General features: G+C 42.8%; 2 protein-coding genes across 2 annotated transcripts; one reads left to right on the top strand and one right to left on the bottom strand.

Moving 5' to 3' along the window:
• Positions 1-296: 296 nt before the first annotated feature.
• Positions 297-11,621, bottom strand: lhfpl3 (LHFPL tetraspan subfamily member 3). Its single transcript, XM_044021690.1, has 4 exons — positions 10,726-11,621; positions 2,987-3,217; positions 2,138-2,190; positions 297-1,951 (listed from the first exon to the last, which is right to left on the bottom strand). The coding sequence occupies exons 1-3, from the start codon at positions 11,171-11,173 to the stop codon at positions 2,168-2,170; spliced, it is 702 nt and encodes a 233-aa protein (XP_043877625.1). The 5' UTR covers positions 11,174-11,621; the 3' UTR covers positions 297-1,951; positions 2,138-2,167.
• A 521-nt stretch (positions 11,622-12,142) lies between these two features.
• orc5 (origin recognition complex, subunit 5) lies at positions 12,143-20,188 on the top strand. Its single transcript, XM_044021689.1, has 14 exons — positions 12,143-12,852; positions 13,523-13,615; positions 14,010-14,195; positions 14,876-14,950; positions 16,227-16,338; positions 16,760-16,890; positions 17,008-17,056; positions 17,349-17,439; positions 17,557-17,612; positions 17,773-17,885; positions 18,775-18,822; positions 18,903-19,013; positions 19,733-19,845; positions 19,952-20,188. The coding sequence occupies exons 1-14, from the start codon at positions 12,739-12,741 to the stop codon at positions 19,995-19,997; spliced, it is 1,338 nt and encodes a 445-aa protein (XP_043877624.1). The 5' UTR covers positions 12,143-12,738; the 3' UTR covers positions 19,998-20,188.
• The last annotated feature ends 107 nt before the right edge of the window (positions 20,189-20,295 follow it).

The raw sequence follows: 20,295 nt of genomic DNA, 5'->3' as shown, positions 1-20,295 counted from the left end.
TTATCTGATGGACTGTTTCCGTAGCAACAGTGAAGAGATTATAATCTTTAAAATGGTTAAACTGCCCTGTGTTATCTACATCTATATTGACGTGTGAATGAAAATACACACTTCATCTACACTGAGCACGTTTTTAGTTGACTTTAAATAGATAAGTAGGCGTGTCTCCGCTTAAACTGTATCCACTGAAGTCACGCACACTTCATGAGCTAATATTTGGTTGAGACAGCGGACGTGATAAAAACACTCAAGCAACACATTCCTAACACAGTTTGGTCTTTGTTTTTATTATTATCATTATTATTATTGTTGTTGTTGTTGTTATGTCACATGATAAAATGTAAGATGTACATCTTTGCTCCTCCGGACAAATCCATACAGAAAAGAAACAACCGTGATGTTTTAGACGGAAGAGTTTTTTTAAAACAGTCATTTTGAAATCAAATATTCAGGCATTACGTAACGTACACACGTTTGGATTAGACGAGAGGTTTGGTTCAATAGTTTCACCGAATTTTAACTCCCCATTTTGTTTTCAATCATATTTTAACGGGAATCCCATTGTAGTGGGATTATTGTTCATTTCTTAGCAAAGCTAAGCTATAGCTAACAAATGAGGCGACTCCCAGCGTCTGTGTCTTATGCTTTTTAGTAACATGGAAAGTTTAAAGTGAAGTAGCCTAAAACTTGCGCTAATTAACCTAATAACGTGCAGCTAGCAAACGAGCCTGCTCCCCAAGTTGTGATAACTTTGCATTTTTTAAGTACTTTTTTAGCTAATAGTCAAATAGTCTTCAAATCCACTAACATTAATAGTTTTAATTCATCATTTTCATAGAAGCTAGGCGACTGTTTAGCTTAAACTAAGCTAACAGCCTAGCTAGTGAATAAGCCCACTCTCCATGACATTTTAGCACAAAAGGTGTCAATTTTATGTTTTTAAAGTCACATTTACAGTTTAATGTATTTTGACAGGGTTTTCTTTTAGCTGTAGCCTCAAACCTATGCTAATTAAGCTATTATCGTGCAGCTAGCAAACAAATGATTGTGATAACTTTGTTCAATTTTGATTCAACTCCCTTTTTTAAGCTAACAGTCAAATAGTCTTCAAATTCTTTTCAGTAACAATAATTTTAATAGAAGTTAGACGACTGTTAGCTTAAACCAGGCTAACAGTCTCTAGCTAGTGAATAAGACCACTTTGAGTGACATTTTAGAATATTGTTTTAGTTTCATTTGAAGTTTTGTCAGATAATGAAAAAAGAGACAAACTTCATCTGAACATTTCAGGTTCAAATGAGCTTCTTGTGGCCGTTTTTACATCACAACAGCGTCAGATTACAGATTACAGTAATGGCACACACACACACACTAATATGAGTCCATAAGACGACGCACGTGGGACATAATCAACATATAGCTGTACACAGATAATAGTGTTGTTTTTTTTATCTAGTTATTCTAGTGAAGTTTGTATTTCTTATATACAAAAACGTCCCCATTAAAACCTTTGACGTCTGGTTTTTCACATCAAACACTGAATAAGAAGGAGACGTCACTGTCCTTCCAGTTTGTTTGTACAGTCCAGAAATGTCTTCACATGTTTGTGTTGATGTCACTCTTCTTCTTTTGTTACCCACACACACACACACACACACACTGAAGCTGAACGACGGCAGCCTTCCTCACACGGACACGCCCAGCGGTTCAGACCAACAGGTCAATTCAGAGAATTCTTTTTTTGTTCCAAGGGTGTTTTTTATGGAGGACGTGAGGTCGTCCCGGTCACCTCCACACGGCCGTGAGGTCATCTTTGTCCAGACGACGACGACGACGACCTCCTCTGGAGAAGTTTAATTCTTCTATGGACACATCAGCTCTGCATCCACAAGACGGACGAGGAGAGAGAAGCTGTGTCCTGGAGTAACGTGTCACATCTCGGCAGAAAGACCTGTGAGCAACAAGAAAAGTCAGTCGTCTGCACTTCAACAACCTGATCAAAGAATTCCCATCTCTGGGAAATGTTCACCATGTTTTCAGAAGAAAAAAGTTTTGTTGATGCTGCGTAAGCGTCTTTGCTCAGTTGTTGCTCAGATTAAAGTTTAAAATTTCATTTACGTGTCACTAACTTTCTCACCTGTGTGACTGTTTTTCCTCCGTCTTTAAGTCAGATGGCGTTGTTCCCGGTCTCTGCAGGAGAGACGGAGGTTTGGTGAGTATGGAGCCAGTTTATTAAACTTCATGATAAAAAACATTTTCATAAAGTGAAATAAAAACAAAAACTAGAGTAAAAACGATAAATGGATTTATTATTTATTGTGCGTTTATTACGACTTTTGACCTTTCACCTGACGAAAACTCACTCCATGTTACAAAAAACTCAAACTAATGGAAACTTAACGGAAACTAAGCACATTTTAAAAACTAAATAAAAACTCAACTATTATGAATAACCTTGTTCTGGAGAATGATGTAACCACCTCTCTCCAGCAGGTGGCAGTGTTGTACAAAGTCTGCCTCTTGTGTCAAAGGTTCAGTGTGTGTGTCTAATGTATGCAAATGAATAACTGGTGCATGTGGAACCATGTGAGTAAATGTGTGTGTGTGTGTGTGTCTGTGTTCCGGTCTTTTGTGTTTGAGCTGAAATCAAACGTTTTTCTTTTCTTCTGTTTCCGTTTCAGCGTTAATTACTGAAACCGCAGTGTTCTAAAAATCACACAAATGAATACAGAACAAACCACCATGGACCACAACTGTTTCCATGCTGGTCTGAGCTGGTCTGAGCTGGTCTGACCAACACCAGACCAGCACTGATTAAAGGCACTGAGGTCACATGTTTGTTAGTTCTTCTAAAGTGAGAAAACTAAAACGGTTCTGGAGCCACAACAACAGTGTTCCCCAGTCCTGGTCTTCAGGGACCCGGGTCCGGCATGGTTCAGAGCAGAGAAACATGTGAACCATGCAGGACCCAGGCTGCTGCTCTTACTTTCTCCCAGCAGCTCCTCAGACATCAGGCTGTCTTGGCGGTTTCCCAGGACGAAGGCGAGGAAGGAGAGGATGAGAGCGTCCATGATGCCCATGATGGCCAGGATGTAGGCCCAGCGCACCGAGCAGGCGCCCAGCGTGTACTTGTCCGTCTGCTCGCCGCACATCCTCTTCACCTCGTCGCTGTCCCAGCCGTCGGGGTAGATCATGCAGCCGAGGATCAGACACGTGCCTGCGTCACCAGAGCACAGGCGCACACTTAACACCTTTATTGCACCTTTATTACACCTTTATTGCACCTTTATTACACCTTTATTGCACCTTTATTACACCTTTATTGCACCTTTATTGCACCTTTATTGCACCTTTATTGCACGACATGGAAATAACGCACACACCACTGTACTTCACTTGAATAATAATAATAATAAATAAATGAATACATACATCAACGTTAAAATACCGCGGTGTAAATGTCGAGCAAAGTCAGCGACAGAAATAGTGAAATATGCTTCACACTTCACTGGTGCAGTGATGTCACCTGTTATTACCTTATTTATAATATATTTGAAGCTCATGTACCAATGTTGGCACACGTACCACAGTTTGAGGACCACAGCCATTATATGAACATCGTGTAAAGAATGAAAGGAATTCTTGTTTTCTGTCAAATATTCACACAAACTTTGGTTTTGAATCCAAAAACACGAGCGTGTGTTTTTAACAGAGCGTGAGGCCAGCTCTCACTTCATCTCTCCTCTCCCTCTCTTCTCTCTCTCTCCCCTCCCTCTCTTCTCTCTTCTCCCCTCCTCTCTTCTCTCTCTCTCTCTCTCCCCTCTCTTCTCTCTCTCTCTCTCCTCTCTCCCTCTCTCTCTCTCTCTCTCTCTCTCTCTCTCTTCTCTCCTCTCCCTCTCATCTCTCTCTCTCTCTCTTCTCTCCCTCTCTTCTCTCTCTCTCTCTCTCTCTCTCTCTCTCTCCCTCTCATCTCTCTCTCCCCTTTCGCTCTTCTCTCTCTCTTTTCTCTCCCTCTCTTCTCTCTCCCCTCTCGCTCTTCTCTCTCTCTTTTCTCTCCCTCTCTTCTCTCTCTTTTCAAAACAAAAAGCTTTAATAAAATACATCTATGACGGTATAAATGTTTGATTTTAATATTTAAATCTTCTGATCTTAACATTTCTTTTCAAATGAACCCTAAACAATAACTTCATGAAGAGGATTTTTGTGAAACTTTGACCATAATTCAATCCCAAATAGCATTAAAGTTTACGCAGCTAAAATGAACAAAAAACGATAGAAAGTGACATAAAAGTCAATAATGGTTTAAAAGAACTCGTACCTGCCCTTTTACCTGCGATACACATGTACTGCATTGATACACACGGAAGTACACACAAATGCCTTTTACTGCGTCACCTTACCTGCATTACCTGCGATACTGCAACACACCGCGATGGCCTGCGCTTCACACCTACCAACATTACACCTGCGTACGTATGTACACACTCGTACACACACATTGACATTTATGTGTGTTAGTATGAAGCACATTTTCACTTTTCAGTTTGTTTTCTTTTTTATTTCAGTTTTAGTTTCATTAACTGTGAAAACCTCGTCTCATCCTTGTTTTTCTAAATATTCTCACGTAGTCTAGTGATCATGTTTTGTCGCGTGTTGAGTTTTCAGCAGCTGTGTGTGTGCGTGTGTGTGTGTGCGTGTGTGCGTGTGTGTGTGTTCCTATTTTTGACACATTCACTGAACCACGTTCAGACATTTTCACCTGACGTAAACTTTGGTGAGTTTGGTTCTAAACATGTGAGGAAGAGGAAGAGGAAGAGATCCTTCAGTGTGTTTGTGTTTAAATGACGACGCAGAGACGACTAAATGAGGAAGAGCCCAGTTTTTACAAGAGAAGAATCTCAATGAAGCTCATTTGAGACATGAAGGGAATGAAAATGCAGCACTTTACTCCAGTCTCAGAAGGAGAAGGAGACGAAGAAGGAGACGAAGGAGACGAAGGAGACGAAGAAGGAGGAGAGTTGGCAGCTTCCTGAGCCGTTAGCTTGTCCTCATTGAGCTCATCACAAAAGCAGATTAAATGTAACTGAGTTTTTCTAATGTAAACTTTCCTGCGCACAAATGTGAGAACAAAGCCCTGAAAATTATGGGATGCTTTGAGCACAATCTCAGCTTTTCTTTCGTGTTCATCTGCATAAAAGTGATGATGAGGAGGAGGAGGAGGAGGTGTTAGAGGACACAGGAGACGATGTCTGATGCCGTCTCACGTCTTTGAAGTCAAGTCTCACGTGGAAAAAATCGTCCTCTGAGTTTTAATTAAAGCTTCTTTTTTTTCCTCATGTTTGGGAGGAAGGAGGAAGGAGGTCGCTCCAAATAGAACGTGGATGAGGAAGATGCTGCATCGCCATGGAGACGGGCTGAACTCCTCAGCTGCTCGACACTGGTTCAGTCTGTGTCTCCGTCCTGATGTAGGACAGAGTTCTGACTGGAGACGGACGTCATTTAAACTTTGGTGATGGAGGCCGCGGTGGATCAGTGGGTCAAACTGCTGATTCTCTTCCTTCTTAAGAGAAAACGATCTTTTTATCGTGAAAACATTTTGGAGCTCTGCACCGTTGCCATGGCGACGCCTTGAACTGCAACTGGGGTGCATCAATTCCCTTAAGTGTGTCCTCACTGTCTGCAGCTCCTCAGGGACGGGAATGATGGGATGCTGCCGGCGGAGGCAGCGGCCGCCCTGACGGTGGCGTTTCCATGGCAACGAGCGAGCGCGTGAATGTGTGGCACACACACACACACACACGCACACGCGCACGCACGCACACACACACGCTCAGCCTGTGCTCTGTGATCCATGACTTCAAAAATAATTGTCAACAAACACACACACACACACACACACACACACACAGGGTCTGGTTTCCATGACTTCAGAGGACCTCACATCCACTTCATTTCCTTTCCTGGAAACTTCACTCACGCATTCTTACCAAAGAAGAAGAGAACGCTGCTGCAGCGGCCTCAGACTCGTCTGTCTGTCTGTCTATCTGTCTGTCTGTCTGTCTGCCTGTTGAGGCTCGGAGGACTTTCCTCTGCGACTTCTTCCTCTGTTGGTTTTCTGCTTGGTGGGCGGGGCTTATACTCACTTATCGCTGAGCTCTTCAGTCCTCCACAGAGACCACAGAGCGTCATCAAACATCTTCCTCCTCTGAGACGAGCTCATTGATCGATGTGAGGACGAGAAGACGCTCTGTTGACCAAGATCTAAGATCTAAGATCTAAGATCTAAGTGAGTTTAGTTTTGGCTCTTACACTTAACCTGAGAGGAGACGAGACGACAACAACGTCCATCAGACGCTGAGAGACAACGCTGACCTGAAGAAGAGGAGGATTTCAAACCAGTGACTCTGATGAACCACAACAACCATATCGATTAGCTTAGCTTCGGTTAAGTCTGTCTGTCCGTCTGTCTGTCCGTCACGTCACCGCCCCTTTAACTGTGAAACGACGTCGCGTTCGTTCTTTGTTTGTTGGTGTTTTTCACAGATGATGTCATCGTTCAAAAGGATCATCACTAACTTCTCTGTGTTCTCAGGCTGAATATCTGACGCTGTCCCTTTAAAATCCTCATCAGTCAAAGGAGGTGATCCACTTTCTTAATCCTCACGCACACACACACACACACACACACTCTGTTTCTTTTTTTGACTCGCTGTGGAACCGCAGCGTGACCTCTGTGACCTCTGCTACCCTCTGCAGGGCAGGAGGACACAGCTGGACACTTGGAGACAGAGACAGAGCAGTGTGTTTGTTCAGACCAAAACCTGGTCCTAATGAGGACAGAACCTCTGATGAAACTGATGAAGTTTAGGGCGTGTGTGTGTGTGTGTGAGAGTGTGTGTTAGAGTGTGAGTGTGAGTGTGAGTGTGTGAGTGTGAGAGTGAGTGTGAGTGAGTGAGTGTGTGTGTGTGTGTGTGTGTGAGTGTGAGTGAGTGAGTGAGTGAGTGAGTGAGTGAGTGTGTGAGTGTGTGAGTGAGTGTGTGAGTGAGTGAGTGAGTGAGTGTGTGAGAGTGTGTGTTAGAGTGTGTGTTAGAGTGTGAGAGTGAGTGAGTGAGAGAGTCTCATGATGTCACGTCACTGTAAAGCCTCTCACACTCTCTTCCGGTCCTTCATGATACGAGGATAAGGAGCGAGCTCATGTCATTAGCTCTCAGCTTTAGTTTTAAATGGAACACTTTGTACATGCAGTTTATGTCATGTTTAAAACTGTGGATTATAATCTGATCAGTAAAACTAAATGTATACAGAGAGACTGAATGAATAGAAGGGTTTCAATACTACAATAATACAAGATTGAAACAAACTGTTTACCTAAAAAGTATAAATGAATGTTTTCAGTCATCATGACTTTAAACTTGTTTATGGACAGAAAATGGTAAGAATGAATCAAACGGGAACATTTCTGCATTTATGACGACTGTGTTGTAACATTGTTATCACGTTATATGAAATAATGACGGGAAATCATTCGCCGTCGACAGCGGGAACACGGACGTGAGTGCCGTTTTTAAATAAACAATAAACATGGTTTGGGCCAATATTAGCTGTAAAGAATGATCAGATATCTGTAAATATACCCCCGATATGACTTAAACTGTAATCTTAAGATTATTTTCATTTTTGATGAAGCTGTTGTTGATTTAATCAATCATGTTTCTCATTAGTGATGGAAATCGGTATCATTCAGTATGGGCCAGTGTCGGTCAGTATCGGTCAGTATGGGTCAGTATCGGTCAGTATCGGTCAGTATGGGTCAGTATGGGTCAGTGTCGGTCCAGTATGGGCAGTCGGGTATCGGTCAGTATGGGTCAGTGTCGGTCAGTATCGGTCAGTGTCGGTCGGTCAGTGTCGGTCAGTATGTCCGTGTCGGTCAGTGGTCGGTGTCGGTCAGTATTGGTCAGTATGGGTCAGTATGGGCCAGTGTCAGTCAGTGTTGGTCAGTATGGGTCAGTATGGGTCAGTGTTGGTCAGTATGGGTCGCATCAGTCAGTGTGGTCAGTATGGGTCAGTATGGGTCAGTGTTGGTCAGTATGGGTCAGTGTCAGTCAGTGTTGGTCAGTCAGTGTTGGTCAGTATGTGTCAGTCAGTGTTGGTCAGTATGGGTCGGTGTTGGAGTATGGGTCAGTGTCGGTCAGTATGGGTCAGCATCGGTCAGTGTCGTCGGTATCGGTCGAGGGTCAGTATGGGCCAGTGTCGGTCAGTGTTGGTCAGTATGGGTCGAGTATGGGTCAGTATGGGTATCGGTCAGTATGGGTCGGTCAGTGTCGGTCAGTATGGGTCAGTATGGGCCAGTATGGGCCAGTATGGGCCAGTGTCGGTCAGTGTCGGTCACTGTCGGTCAGTATCGGTCAGTATCGCAGATCTTTTTTTTAAAACAAGCGTGAAACTGAGCCGCCACACGACGCACACATGCTTTGGCATAAGAAGAACTGTCAGTCAGAGCGTGATCACGCGTGATCGGCGGACAGCGAGTCGTCTCTGAGTTGTCCGTCTGTCACACTGAACAATAACACAACTCAACACAACTGAATTACAACACTCCAACTGCAGCTTGTTGTCTTTTTTAGTAAAGCAACATTTGGATCAATAAACCTCCAGCAAGCAAATGGGCTTTTTATTGACTGGACTGAGAGGCAGCTCTGAGGCTCTTAGGAGGCCACGAGGAGGGAAGGACACGAGGAGGGAAGGCAGCGAGGAGGGGAGGTGGCTCTCTGCTGTTGGTCAAACAACCAGGAAATGGAGTGAGTGCTTGGAAGCGCTTCAAGAGCACTTCCAGTTACCTCACCTCTGATTCTGTGGCTTTCTGCTGATACCAGGTGTACAGAAACACTTAACAGGTGCACAGAAACACTTAACAGGTGCACAGAAACACTTAACAGGTGCACGGAAACACTTAACAGATGCACGGAAACACTTAGCTGCAGGATGGAAGATATCTTTTACTGTATCTCTGAAAATGTTCCTCCAGATTTGTTAAAACCATCAGAAGAAGTCAAATATTATGAGGTGAGAAGAACACAAAGACTTTACACCACACACATTAAAACAAGATTTACTCCAGTAGATATTCTGTGAAAGCATGAATGGATGAATGGATGAATGCACTCACTTGCAGATGTGCCTGAAGTGCAGTGAAACTGTGCAGTAAATGGTTTGGATGATCACACACACACACACACACACACACACTCACACACACACACACACACATTCACATCATTCTCTGCAGATAAAAACAAACGACAGCAGAAAACAACTGTAGGTCACACTCAGTTTACGTGTGTGTATTTTATTATGGGATGTTAAAGTGGTCAGCATCAGTATCTGATTTTATTTGAATTATTTAAAGAATTCAGAGCCTTAGGTTTGAAAAAACCGCTGCCACTGACTTTGTCTTTTTACGACTTCTTCGACAAAACCTTTGTCACAAATAAGCGTTTTAATGTCGTTGTCTTAACAAACAAATCAAAAGGATTGACACCGCTCGGAGTCACTCGCAGTGTTTGGTATTAAAAAAAAAAAAGATTTTCAGGATCACATCAGTGTTACAGTGTAACGCTATAATGACTGATTATGAGAGAATTGATTTCAGTTATTGATCCGAGGAACACAAACAAGGACGCATTAGAGCATCAATAACATTTAAGTGAGCGTGGGGATGGATGGGCGTGCCTTTCCTTCTCATTTCATGTTCATTATTGAGGGGAGGTCACATTATACCTTTTATTTTTCCAGCAATTTTTCATGAGGTTTTGTTATATATAACTTTTGAATCGCTTGAAAACAAATGTCTGCTTTGCCGATAACACACACAAATCTGTCTCAGTTGTCTTTGTTGATATATGACGATGTCCAGGATATAATGTTGGCAAAAATGGCAAAAATATGCTTTAATTAATCAATACACGCTCCCATCGTGCCAAAAAATGATCCCACGACACGATAAACGCGATTGTCGCAGTTCGGTGTGAACTCGGAGTACGGGAAACAGAGCTTCCCTATATTATCTTCATACACACTAACCCCGCCCCCAAAGCGACTCTAAACGCTGACACCTGGATGCAAAACGTTCTTCTTGCCCCCGCCCACATTGGCACCGCCCATAACAGATGACGGACGCAGCATCAAAAGAATGTCATATTGTTTTTGTTCATGATAAACAAACTCACGCACTGCAACTTTAACACTGCTTTATCCTCAGGTGAGGTCACAGGTCACAACTGTTCCCTCTGACATTTACACCTGTGGTCAAGTCAGAGCAGGTGCCTCAAACGTGCACCTTTTAACATCAAGTTATGACTCAATCAAAGATGAAGTTTGCATCATATATACGTTTATATTGTCAACTACTTATCGTCACATTTAAAAAAAGAAAACATTATTTCCTCAAAGACCTTTTTTTTCACTTGACCGCCCCCTACTGGCCAAACTCGATGCTCAAAATGAAGCTCTGCATGTTCTTGGACTGAGGGAGGAAATGTGAAGAACATGCAAACTCTGTTGAACCAGGATTTGAACCAGCGACCTTCTTGCTGTGAGGCAACAGTGCTAGACACTACCCCCCCATGTAGCCCATACATGAAACAAGGAATGGAGAATCAAAATTTTGTGTGACTGAAGTTCCAGCATGCCAATAATATCGGCTGAGCGGTGAATCGGTCCACTTACCTGCAGCCAGCTGCATCCAGCCGCAGATCTTGTACACGGTGCCGGTGCCGCAGAAGAAGAAGAGCGCAAAGCAGCCGATGCAGGAGAGCACGAGCGCCATGGACATGCCGATGAAGAAGGAGGCGGCCTTGAAGGCGCTGGACGGGATGCTGCCGAACTCCGTGAAGCTGCCCTGACACGTCAGCTCTCGGGACAGCCCGTTACCGATGCAGTAGTGGAACAGACCGAAGTAGCCCGCCTGCGGGGTGTCCGCGCCGTCCCCGATCCAGTAGGGCTGGATGAAGCACACCACGTTGACGATGGCGAAGAGGATGGTGAAGATGGCCCACAGGACGCCGATGGCGCGGGAGTTGCGCACGTAGTTGGTCTGGTAGATCTTGGCAGCCTCGGATGCTGGAAGCATAGTGGTGGTGGTGGTGGTGGCGATGCCGGGGGCCCCGGGGACCATAGCCTCCGTGTGCGTGTCCGTGTGAATGCAGGAGTCAGCTCGTGGATCACCTCGCGCGCGTCCTCACGCAAGAAACATCTGTCGCAGCGGTGCCTTTGATCCAGTCCCGCACAACTTGTCCAAACGGATGTTTATTTTTCCTTCTGTCTTCGGTCCAGTGGTCACAGCATCGCCGCTCTCATGTTTCCATGACAACCTCTCCTCCGGTTTTTACTCCTCACTCTGCAGGTGCGCTCGCGGTGCTTCACGCGCCATCCATCCATCCACCCACCCAGAGGAAGCCCGTGGATTTGTCCCGCATTAGTCCTCGTCTAATTACCGATCAACCGTGTCTTTTCCGTGATTGTTCTCCCACGGACGCACAGGCTCGTGTCTGTGAAACGCTGACACGCTCCGTGTGTTCGACAGCAGCAGCAGCAGCAGCAGCAGCTGAATCAGAGTTTGAGCAGAGCCGAGCAGGATTTTATTACAGGACCAGCCCACATCCTCTAATCCCGGTGTGACGTGTCATCATCACACCCGCGAAATCTTAAACAGACACTGAGGGAAACAAGTAACGTCTATGACGTCAACGAAACAATAACAACTTTAATAATCTTATGGTTTATGTCTCAGTCTTTGTTTTATTTGATTTATTTTTAGTTTATATTTTGCATTTAAGATGAATGTTCTGTACCATGACAATCATGCATTTCTATTCTAATCTATGCTCATCATAAACAAACATAATTGTCTCAAAGAACATTTGTAAACATTGTAAAACAGGCAAATGCACGTGCATATACACAAATATATATATATATATCATTTGTTTCATATATTATTTGTTTGTATTGTTTTCTAATGTTGTTTATAACGTGTTTGTCCAAATGTTTGCATGACGTTGCAAAAGCGTCTCTCTCGTAAAAAAGGTTTCAATGTCAGTGTCATTGTAGTGAACTATTCTATATTCTAATATGTATAATTTATAATGAAGTAATCAATAATCATTGAAATCACCTCCAAACACATTCTTTAACAGTTCGAATTGAGCGTTTTTATACAATTATGAGAACATTTTTCTCTTAATGTGTAAAAACAAGTTCACATTTTATTGTGCTAACATTTCACTTCACACGCGCTAAGAAATAATCAGGACTGAACAGGAAATAAGACACAATTTCACTCTTAATTCCCTTTATTTCCTGGTATTTTCTCACGGAACTACATTACCCACAATGCCGCAGTGAGTTGTAATTGGCTGGTGAGCGACGTGCCGTCATTGTGACGTAATCTGAAGGCGCGCGCGAAACCGTTGCAGCAGTGTGTGTGTGTTTGTGTTTGTAATTTTTAACTTTGACGTAGTTTTTCCACGACAGTTTACGGTTGTTACACGGTGAATGTTCAGACACGGGTGTTTACACGTCACTCCGGTTCATTCTCAGTCAACATTTCACGTCAGTTTTTGTCACCGACGTTCGTCAGGGACGCGTTAGCTCCATGTTAGCTCGCGCTGCTGTTGGAGCCTCCACTAGCGTTAACGGTGAAAACACCCGGTTTTTCGGGTTGAAAATATAAAAGCGAGGATGACGTCGGTGTTACAACATCCAGGGTATGACGAGGAGAAGCTGCGGAGAGTCACGGAGCAGACTCCGTGCAGAGAAGCACAGACTGGGCTGCTGCTCTCTCTGATGGGACAGGTACTGAAATCCCCCATCTGCAACTATGTCGATTATCTTCTCGATTAATCGTTTGGGCCATGAAACGTCAGAAAACGTTAAAAAATGTTTGTCAAACCTGGAAATGTCCACAAATCAAAATGATTCACTCTTTGTTTTATGGAGCAAAGAAATGAAGAAAATATTCATATTTCAGAAGCTGAAACAATCAGAAATCTTCTTTTAATCATGAAGAAAGCTTCAAACCGATTCATCGATTATCACAATTGTTGACGATTAATTTAGTAATGATTAATAATCAATGAGTAATTGTTTATATAATGTACTGGCAGTCTGGCAGTACGTTATATTATTGTTGTTGTTGTATAAAGTACCTAAAAGGGATACTTTAATAAAAGTACAAGTATCTTATCATAAAATGACTATGTTGGAGTCATTTTTCATAATAATAGTAAAAGTCCAAAGTCATTTTTCTTCATAAAAAATGTATGTACAAGTCATGAAAAGGTGAACTAGGAGGCTGTAGGTACCATTCCGCCGGTCTGCGTGTCCTTGAGCAAAGGCGTGTGAATGAGTATGAACGATATCAGTGTGATGATACGTCCACCACTGATTGAGCTGCTAAACGTTGAGATGAAGAAATCTGAGGATAATACAGTTAACAAAGCTGTGTTGAATGTTGCTTCCACAGCCGCAGCAGTACTCTTACCCTTCCATCTTTGTTTACGGCCATCGAGCTTCGGGGAAAAGTCATGTGATGCAGGTTTTGCTGAAGGAGCTTGAGGTGAGAGACTCTGACAGACTTTAACAGTGTTTTATGTTGTATGTTGACTTTGTCTCTGGTTATCTTCTGTCCTGCACCACAGGCAGACAGCAGAGGTGTGTCCAGGGACAACACACACACACATTCATCACGACATAAATGAGTTTGACTCAGTGACTTAAACAGCGTTAAATAAGAAGGTGGTGTTTCATTCATCAGAAGATCCCACGTGTCAGTGTTGATATTCTGCACAACTTGACTTATTAGTCACTTTGTCCGTGGAGTTCTTCCAGCTGACGCCACTAATCTTTAATCAGCTTTAGGCACAGAAAGTTCATTTAACGTGTATTTTGTGGACCGTTTTTGATGTTTGGTTCAGTGAAATGTGTCACGAGATTGTTGGTCTCTCTCACAGCTGCCTCACGCCACCATCAGCTGCGTGGAATGTGTTTCCAACGCGCTGCTGTTTGAAAAGATGCTGCTCTCCTTGTTTGGCTGCGAGGCCGCCTCGCTGCTCCCTCGCACTCCCTCTCTGTCAGACTTTGTACGCGTGTACAGACATCAGTGCGTCGACTCTCCTGCCACGCAGACGCGATACATCGTGAGTGGCTTTACCTTCAACCAGAAAATACTTCAACTACAAGAAATACTTCAAAGTTCTACTCTGCATTCATTAGCTATGAGTAAAGATGAATTAGATATAGTTTAGTAATAACCACACACTCTGTAACCGTATAAAAACCCTCAGTGTGTGTTTCTTACCTCTTTAAGACATTTTCTGGCATAAACACTGACCTTATCAGGACCAGAAGTCCTCATGGAGACCAAAACCTGCTCCTAAAGAGGCAGAACCTCATTTCTGAGCAACTGGTAGAGGTTAGAGCTAAGGTTTGTCTCTATAAGGCTGTGAGGACTATTTTCATGCAAACCTATCTTTGTGGGGACATTTTGTCTCGGCCCCACAACCTTAAAGGTCTTTTACAGGGTTAAGACCAGGTTTTAGGGTTGGGTTTAGGTTAGAGCAGAGAATATTACCGACTTACATGATGTTAACACGTGAGAAGAGATCATTTTCATCCCTTTACAATCACTTTAATCCCCGGCATGTTATGTGTCACGTTAAATAATTGATTTGTGTCACTTAAATGTTTATATAATAATATGATTAGTCATGATCGCACATGCAAATGAGACCTAAATAAAGCAATAAAGTAATAAAGAAAACAGATTTGTCAGCTTTATCATTACTGACATTGAAAAGTGACGCATGTATTTTTTCAGGTAATGGAGAAAGCAGAACTTCTGCGAGACGCTGATGTCAACCTCCTCCCCGCGCTGCTGCGACTTCAGGAACTGGTGAGGAAGCACTTTTTGTTATAGATGACGGAGAGGAACTGGAGCTGAGTGTGTGCGTGTGTGTGTGTGTGCGCGTGTGCGTGTGTGTGTGTGTGTGCGCATGCGCACGTGTAGCTCTTGTATAATGTTAGGAAAGGTGGATGAAAGCCAATCACAACATTTTAATTAATGAAAGTAAATTTAAATTCAGTTGATGACTTGATTCTTGTGAAATCTGACTGATTGTGGGTGTTAAGAGGATTCTGCTCGACAGAGTCCTGAAGTGATAATGAGGATGCATGTGACTAATATATGTAATTATCATTTTTATTCTGGTCTTTCTGCAAAAAAAGGGTCAACAGATGTCTTTAGTGTTGTAGAGTCGGGATTTTTCCGGTCTTTCTTTTGAAACAGTTGCATGTATTTTGAATTTATTTTGGGTTTTATTTGTATTTGAAGTATTCTACAGAACATTGATTCATAAAATGACGACATCATTGTAGGGCTGCAACGAATAATCCATTATTTAATTCATTGTCAAGTATTTGTGTTGTTTTTTTTAAACAACGAGGTCCTCAAATGTGAACATTTTCTGACATTTTATCTCCAAATGAACTAATCCGTTGATCGAGAAAATAATTGAGTAGGAATTGTTATATAATATCTCTGTATAGCTACACACAGATTGTTTCTCTGGACTCGTGAAAAGCAGTGACAATACACTTTAAATAAAACATGAAACTGTTTATGATCTGTATTACATGATCTTCAAATACACCTTTTACCTGTGTGAATGATGGATATTTACGTCTGTTAGAATTGACTATAAATGTGGTGTAATAATAATAATAATAATAATAATAATGATGAGTATTATTGAGTGACCTTTTAAAATGTTATTTAAGTCTTTACTTGATAATATTTAGTGTATTACACAAATGCAACAGCCTTTAAAACCATGACAATATCCACAAACTAAGACCATATCTTGACTCATATAGATATAATATTGATGTATTGCCATATTTGTGTGTGTGTGTGTGTGTGTGTGAGATGTGAACTCAGAATCACCTTTATTGTCATTATACAGTGTACAATGAGATGAAAGGACAGCTCTAGTAGTGCAAGTGAAGAGATAAGAGTAGAGACGAAAGAACAAAACAGTGCACCTTCAACAAAGTTAGAAGGATATGTAAAAAAAAATATATATACATATTCAAAGTATTTACAGCGGGAGCCACTTAAGGGAAATATGCAGTATATGATACAGTACATTGTACTGACATTTGTTCTTCAGGTGGACGACAACCTCACCGTCATCCTGCTCAGTGAAATCACCTGGGACAAGTTCAGACCAAACACGGGCTGTTATGAGCCACTTGTGCTCCATTTCCCCGACTACAGTAAAGGTATCGTCGTCCTCACACACACACGCATGTGTACACACTCACACACACACGTACACACTCACACACACGCATGTGTACACACTCACACACACGCACGTGTACACACTCACACACACACGCACACACTCACACACGCACATGTACACACACACGCACATGTACACACACACACACACACACACACACACACACCTGCACACACACACATGTGCACACACACACACACACACACATGTACACACACACACACACACACACGTACGTACACACTCACACAGAGAGTGTTGCCACGCTTGGCAGATGCAGTGTGTGACGTGAGAACACTCGAGTCTGCAGTCGCTGTGTTTTCACACGGGATCTTGTTTACGTGTAAATCCTTTTTCTAACACATGTATGTTGGTTGTGTGCGTGTGATTGACAGGTGATCTGCAGCAGATCTTGTCGAGGGACAGTCACCCTTCATATTCAGCCGACTTTTACTCGTCCTACATTAACATCCTGCTGGGAGTCTTCTACTCAGTGTGTCGAGACCTCAGAGAGCTGCACCATCTGGTCAGACACACACACACACACACACACACACACACAGTGATGATTTCTCACTGTTTTAGATTTTCTTTCAGTCTGGCATCATTGATTTTTTTCTCTTTTTACTTCCTTTTCATGTAGGCTGCCCTCAACTTTTCAAAGTTCTGCGAACCTTTGGCCGAAGGAAAAGGTAAACACATGTTTATCTTTCATCTGACAGCTGATGGAGGTCAAGAAATCTCTTCTTTGTGTCTATTGAAGAGTTATTTCCCCCTGTCATGTTGCTATGGTGACACATCATATCTCCCTGCTTTCATCAGTTAGTTGTATGTCAGATTATGTTAATCCGTACAGTTTGGAAACAGAGTTCTGACCCTAGAGGAGCAGAAATCTCAGCCATAATTGTCTTTCATGTTTATCTTATTCTCTCGATAAAACTCTCACTGTGACCTTGTGTCTTCATAATGTTGCTGTGTTTTCAGTGAAAGAGAGCGACACACACAAGCTGTGGAGAAATATAGAGCCTCATTTAAAAAAAGCCATGCAGACGGTCTATCTCCGAGAAGTCTCCAGGTTTGTCACAGCACATCAACATTGAGCCGACGTCGAACGGTTTTTGTTATTTGTGTCGCCAACAAACAACTCTGATCTGTCTGTGTGTGTGTGTGTGTGTGTGTGTTCTCTCCTCAGTCTTCAGTGGGAGCAGATGCAGCAAATGGAGGAGAAGGAAGCAGGAGCTTTGAAAGGTAATAATAATAATAACAACAACAACAACAACGAGACATCCTGGCTCACAACGACTGTCCACCCTCTTCACTTTTCATGGAAACAGCTGGTGAAGAGTGGAGTGGTCTGACGTCTGTGCTTGTAAACGTGTCACACTGGTTGATTGTGTCCTCCCCTCAGGTTTATCTGCTCACACTCACGTTGAACTCCCTTATTACTCAAAGTTCCTGTTGATCGCCGCCTACCTGGCGTCTTACAACCCAGCCCGCACAGATAAACGCTTTTTCCTCAAGGTAGGACATTTTTCTCTTTCCATCAATGACGGGGGGGGAAAGAGAGAGTGATTACAGGATGATAGAGGATGATAGAGGATGACAGAGGGTGACAGAGGATGACTTACTGCAACAACAAAAGTCCTCAGTCAGACTGATTTACCAAAGTGCTTTGGAAGCATTAGAGATGACAACAGCGTCACTCACAGTTTGTCATTAAATGTTTTTGAAAGTCAGTCAGTCAGTCAGTCATCATCTAACCGCTTTATCCTCCACCAGAGGGTCGCGGGGGGTGCTGTGCCAATCTCAGCTACATCGGGCGATACACCCTGGACAGTTTGCCAGTCCATCGCAGGGCCACACACACACAACTAGAGACAAACAACCATTCACTCTCACACTCACTCCTACGGTCAATTTAGAGTGTCCAATTTACCTAATCCCCACATTGCATGTTTTTGGACTGTGGGAGGAAGCCGGAGAACCCACGCACACACGGGGAGAACATGCAAACTCCATGCAGAAAGGCCCTTGTTCCAACCGGGGCTCGAACCCGGGTCTTCTCACTGCAAAGCGAGAGTGCTAACCACTACACTGCCGTGTGGCCTGTTTTTGAAAGTGTGTCATTGAATTTTGATTAATTCAATATTTCAAAATAAACAGGAGAGGAGATGATTCTCCTTGTGTAAATCAGATTTAGTGGAACAGTCAGTAACAGTCAGACTGTTCTTCTTTGGGTTTAGTTTTGATTGTTAAGGATATTTTAAATCTCTCATTGTGAGCGATGTGAAAGGAAATTTAAAGCTGCAGTGCTAATGTTCTTTACCCCCACGTCCTTACTTTGTGGTTATTTCCTTAACCTCAACTCAGACGCTTGATTTCTGTGAATAACTGTGTTTTTCTCTCGCAGCACCATGGTAAAATTAAAAAAACAAACTTCTTGAAGAAAAACGAAAAGGTGAGCAATGTTGACATCACGCACACTTTGTTCTGGGTCAGTGTCACGTGGAAGTTGACTTCATGTCACAATGTTTCCAGACGAGTAACCATCTTCTGGGGCCGAAGCCGTTCCCTCTGGACCGCCTGCTGGCTGTTTTTTACAGCGTGGTTGACAGCAGAGTCGCTCCCTCCGCCAGTATTTTCTCCCAGGTAACATTCCACCATTCTACACTCAGTTCTTTTCACAGCATTTGCATATTTTTGACTTCTTTACCTTAGGATTTGACCATGTTTACAGGGAATTTTCTTGTCCTTTATTAAACATGAATAAGCCAAAGAAACACATCAGATATCATCTTACATTGAAGGTTACAACTGTATGTTTTCAGTATTTAATACTTACTGCTATTATTTCACCCAGTCCTGCTGTATTGTGACGATCACTGCGGAACAAAGCTGTTCCTTTGCTGATCCTGCTCTCCAGGACAAATAATCATGACTTACAGTATGTTTCCCCAGATGACTTCAAGTGTAACGGGTCATCGTTGCTGCTGCTGCTGCTGCTGCTGCTGCTGCTGCTGCTGCACTGAATGAAACTGACATCTGTAATAAAAGCACTCTGATGTTTCTTCTCTACAGGAAGTCATTTACTGTCATGCTTTTCCTCCATGAGCCACACAGAGCGAATGAAAGAGAATAAGCACGACACAATCGGAGGATTTAAAATGAGAATTCCATCTATTTTTAACTGGAAGTGTTGTAATGTTTTAATGTTTAGTCTCCGGTGAGTTTTGGGATCAGCCGTCAAACACGGTTGATCTCTTCATGGCCCTGAGCACGAAAGGATGTTTCTGCATCAAAGTGTTGGAAGCTGAGTTTTTAAAAAGGAAAACAGGACATTTTGTTTTTTTCCTCCCTTTTACATGCAGATCTCGTCTCTGGTGACCTTACAGCTGTTGACTCAGGTTAGTCACGATGACCAGCTCGACGCCCCCAAGTACAAATGTGCAGTTTCTCTGGACTTCATCTCTGCCATTTCCAGGTCTGTCTGCCTGCCTGTCTGTCTGTGTGTGTGTCTGTCTGTTCACTGACATGACTGAGACAGGGGGAACCTGACCTTTGGCTGTTTGTTGTGATTTATCCTCCAGGACAGTGAACTTTGATATTGTCAAGTATCTTTACGACTTCCTGTGAGGCTGCAGTGAGAGAAGCAGAAGACAGGACGTGCTGTGACAGTAAGACAAACGGGGGGATTTCTCTTGATAAGGACACACTGAAGGAGAAATCATCTCATTATGTTGCTGCCCCCTTGTGGCTGATAGATGACCCTCTTCCTGTCACTTTCACACCATTTGTTACAAATAAAAGTCATATTGGCAAATTGATTTGATTATTCTGGTTTTGTTGACTTAATATTTTAGCCATTTATTTGTAGTGAAGTAAGAGAAGGGTTTAACTCCTGCTGTTATTACTTTCTCATTAGTATTCTTCA

The sequence above is a fragment of the Solea senegalensis genome, linkage group LG3, assembly GCF_019176455.1.
Source record: "Solea senegalensis isolate Sse05_10M linkage group LG3, IFAPA_SoseM_1, whole genome shotgun sequence".
Taxonomy (NCBI): Eukaryota; Metazoa; Chordata; class Actinopteri; order Pleuronectiformes; family Soleidae; genus Solea; species Solea senegalensis.
The sequence above is the reverse complement of the archived record's forward strand: the minus strand, read 5'-3'. Positions and strand labels throughout refer to the sequence as shown.

Coding starts and splice junctions, on each gene's coding strand:
- orc5 (XM_044021689.1), top strand. CDS start 12,739: ATGACGTCGGTGTTACAACATCCAGGGTATGACGAGGAGAAGCTGCGG. Junction 14,196..14,875: donor CCACGCAGACGCGATACATC/GTGAGTGGCTTT, acceptor GTATTTTTTCAG/GTAATGGAGAAAGCAGAACT. Junction 18,823..18,902: donor TCTTGAAGAAAAACGAAAAG/GTGAGCAATGTT, acceptor CAATGTTTCCAG/ACGAGTAACCATCTTCTGGG.
- lhfpl3 (XM_044021690.1), bottom strand. CDS start 11,173: ATGGTCCCCGGGGCCCCCGGCATCGCCACCACCACCACCACCACTATG. Junction 3,218..10,725: donor CTGGATGCAGCTGGCTGCAG/GTAAGTGGACCG, acceptor CTGGTGACGCAG/GCACGTGTCTGATCCTCGGC. Junction 2,191..2,986: donor TGAGGAGCTGCTGGGAGAAA/GTAAGAGCAGCA, acceptor TCTCTCCTGCAG/AGACCGGGAACAACGCCATC.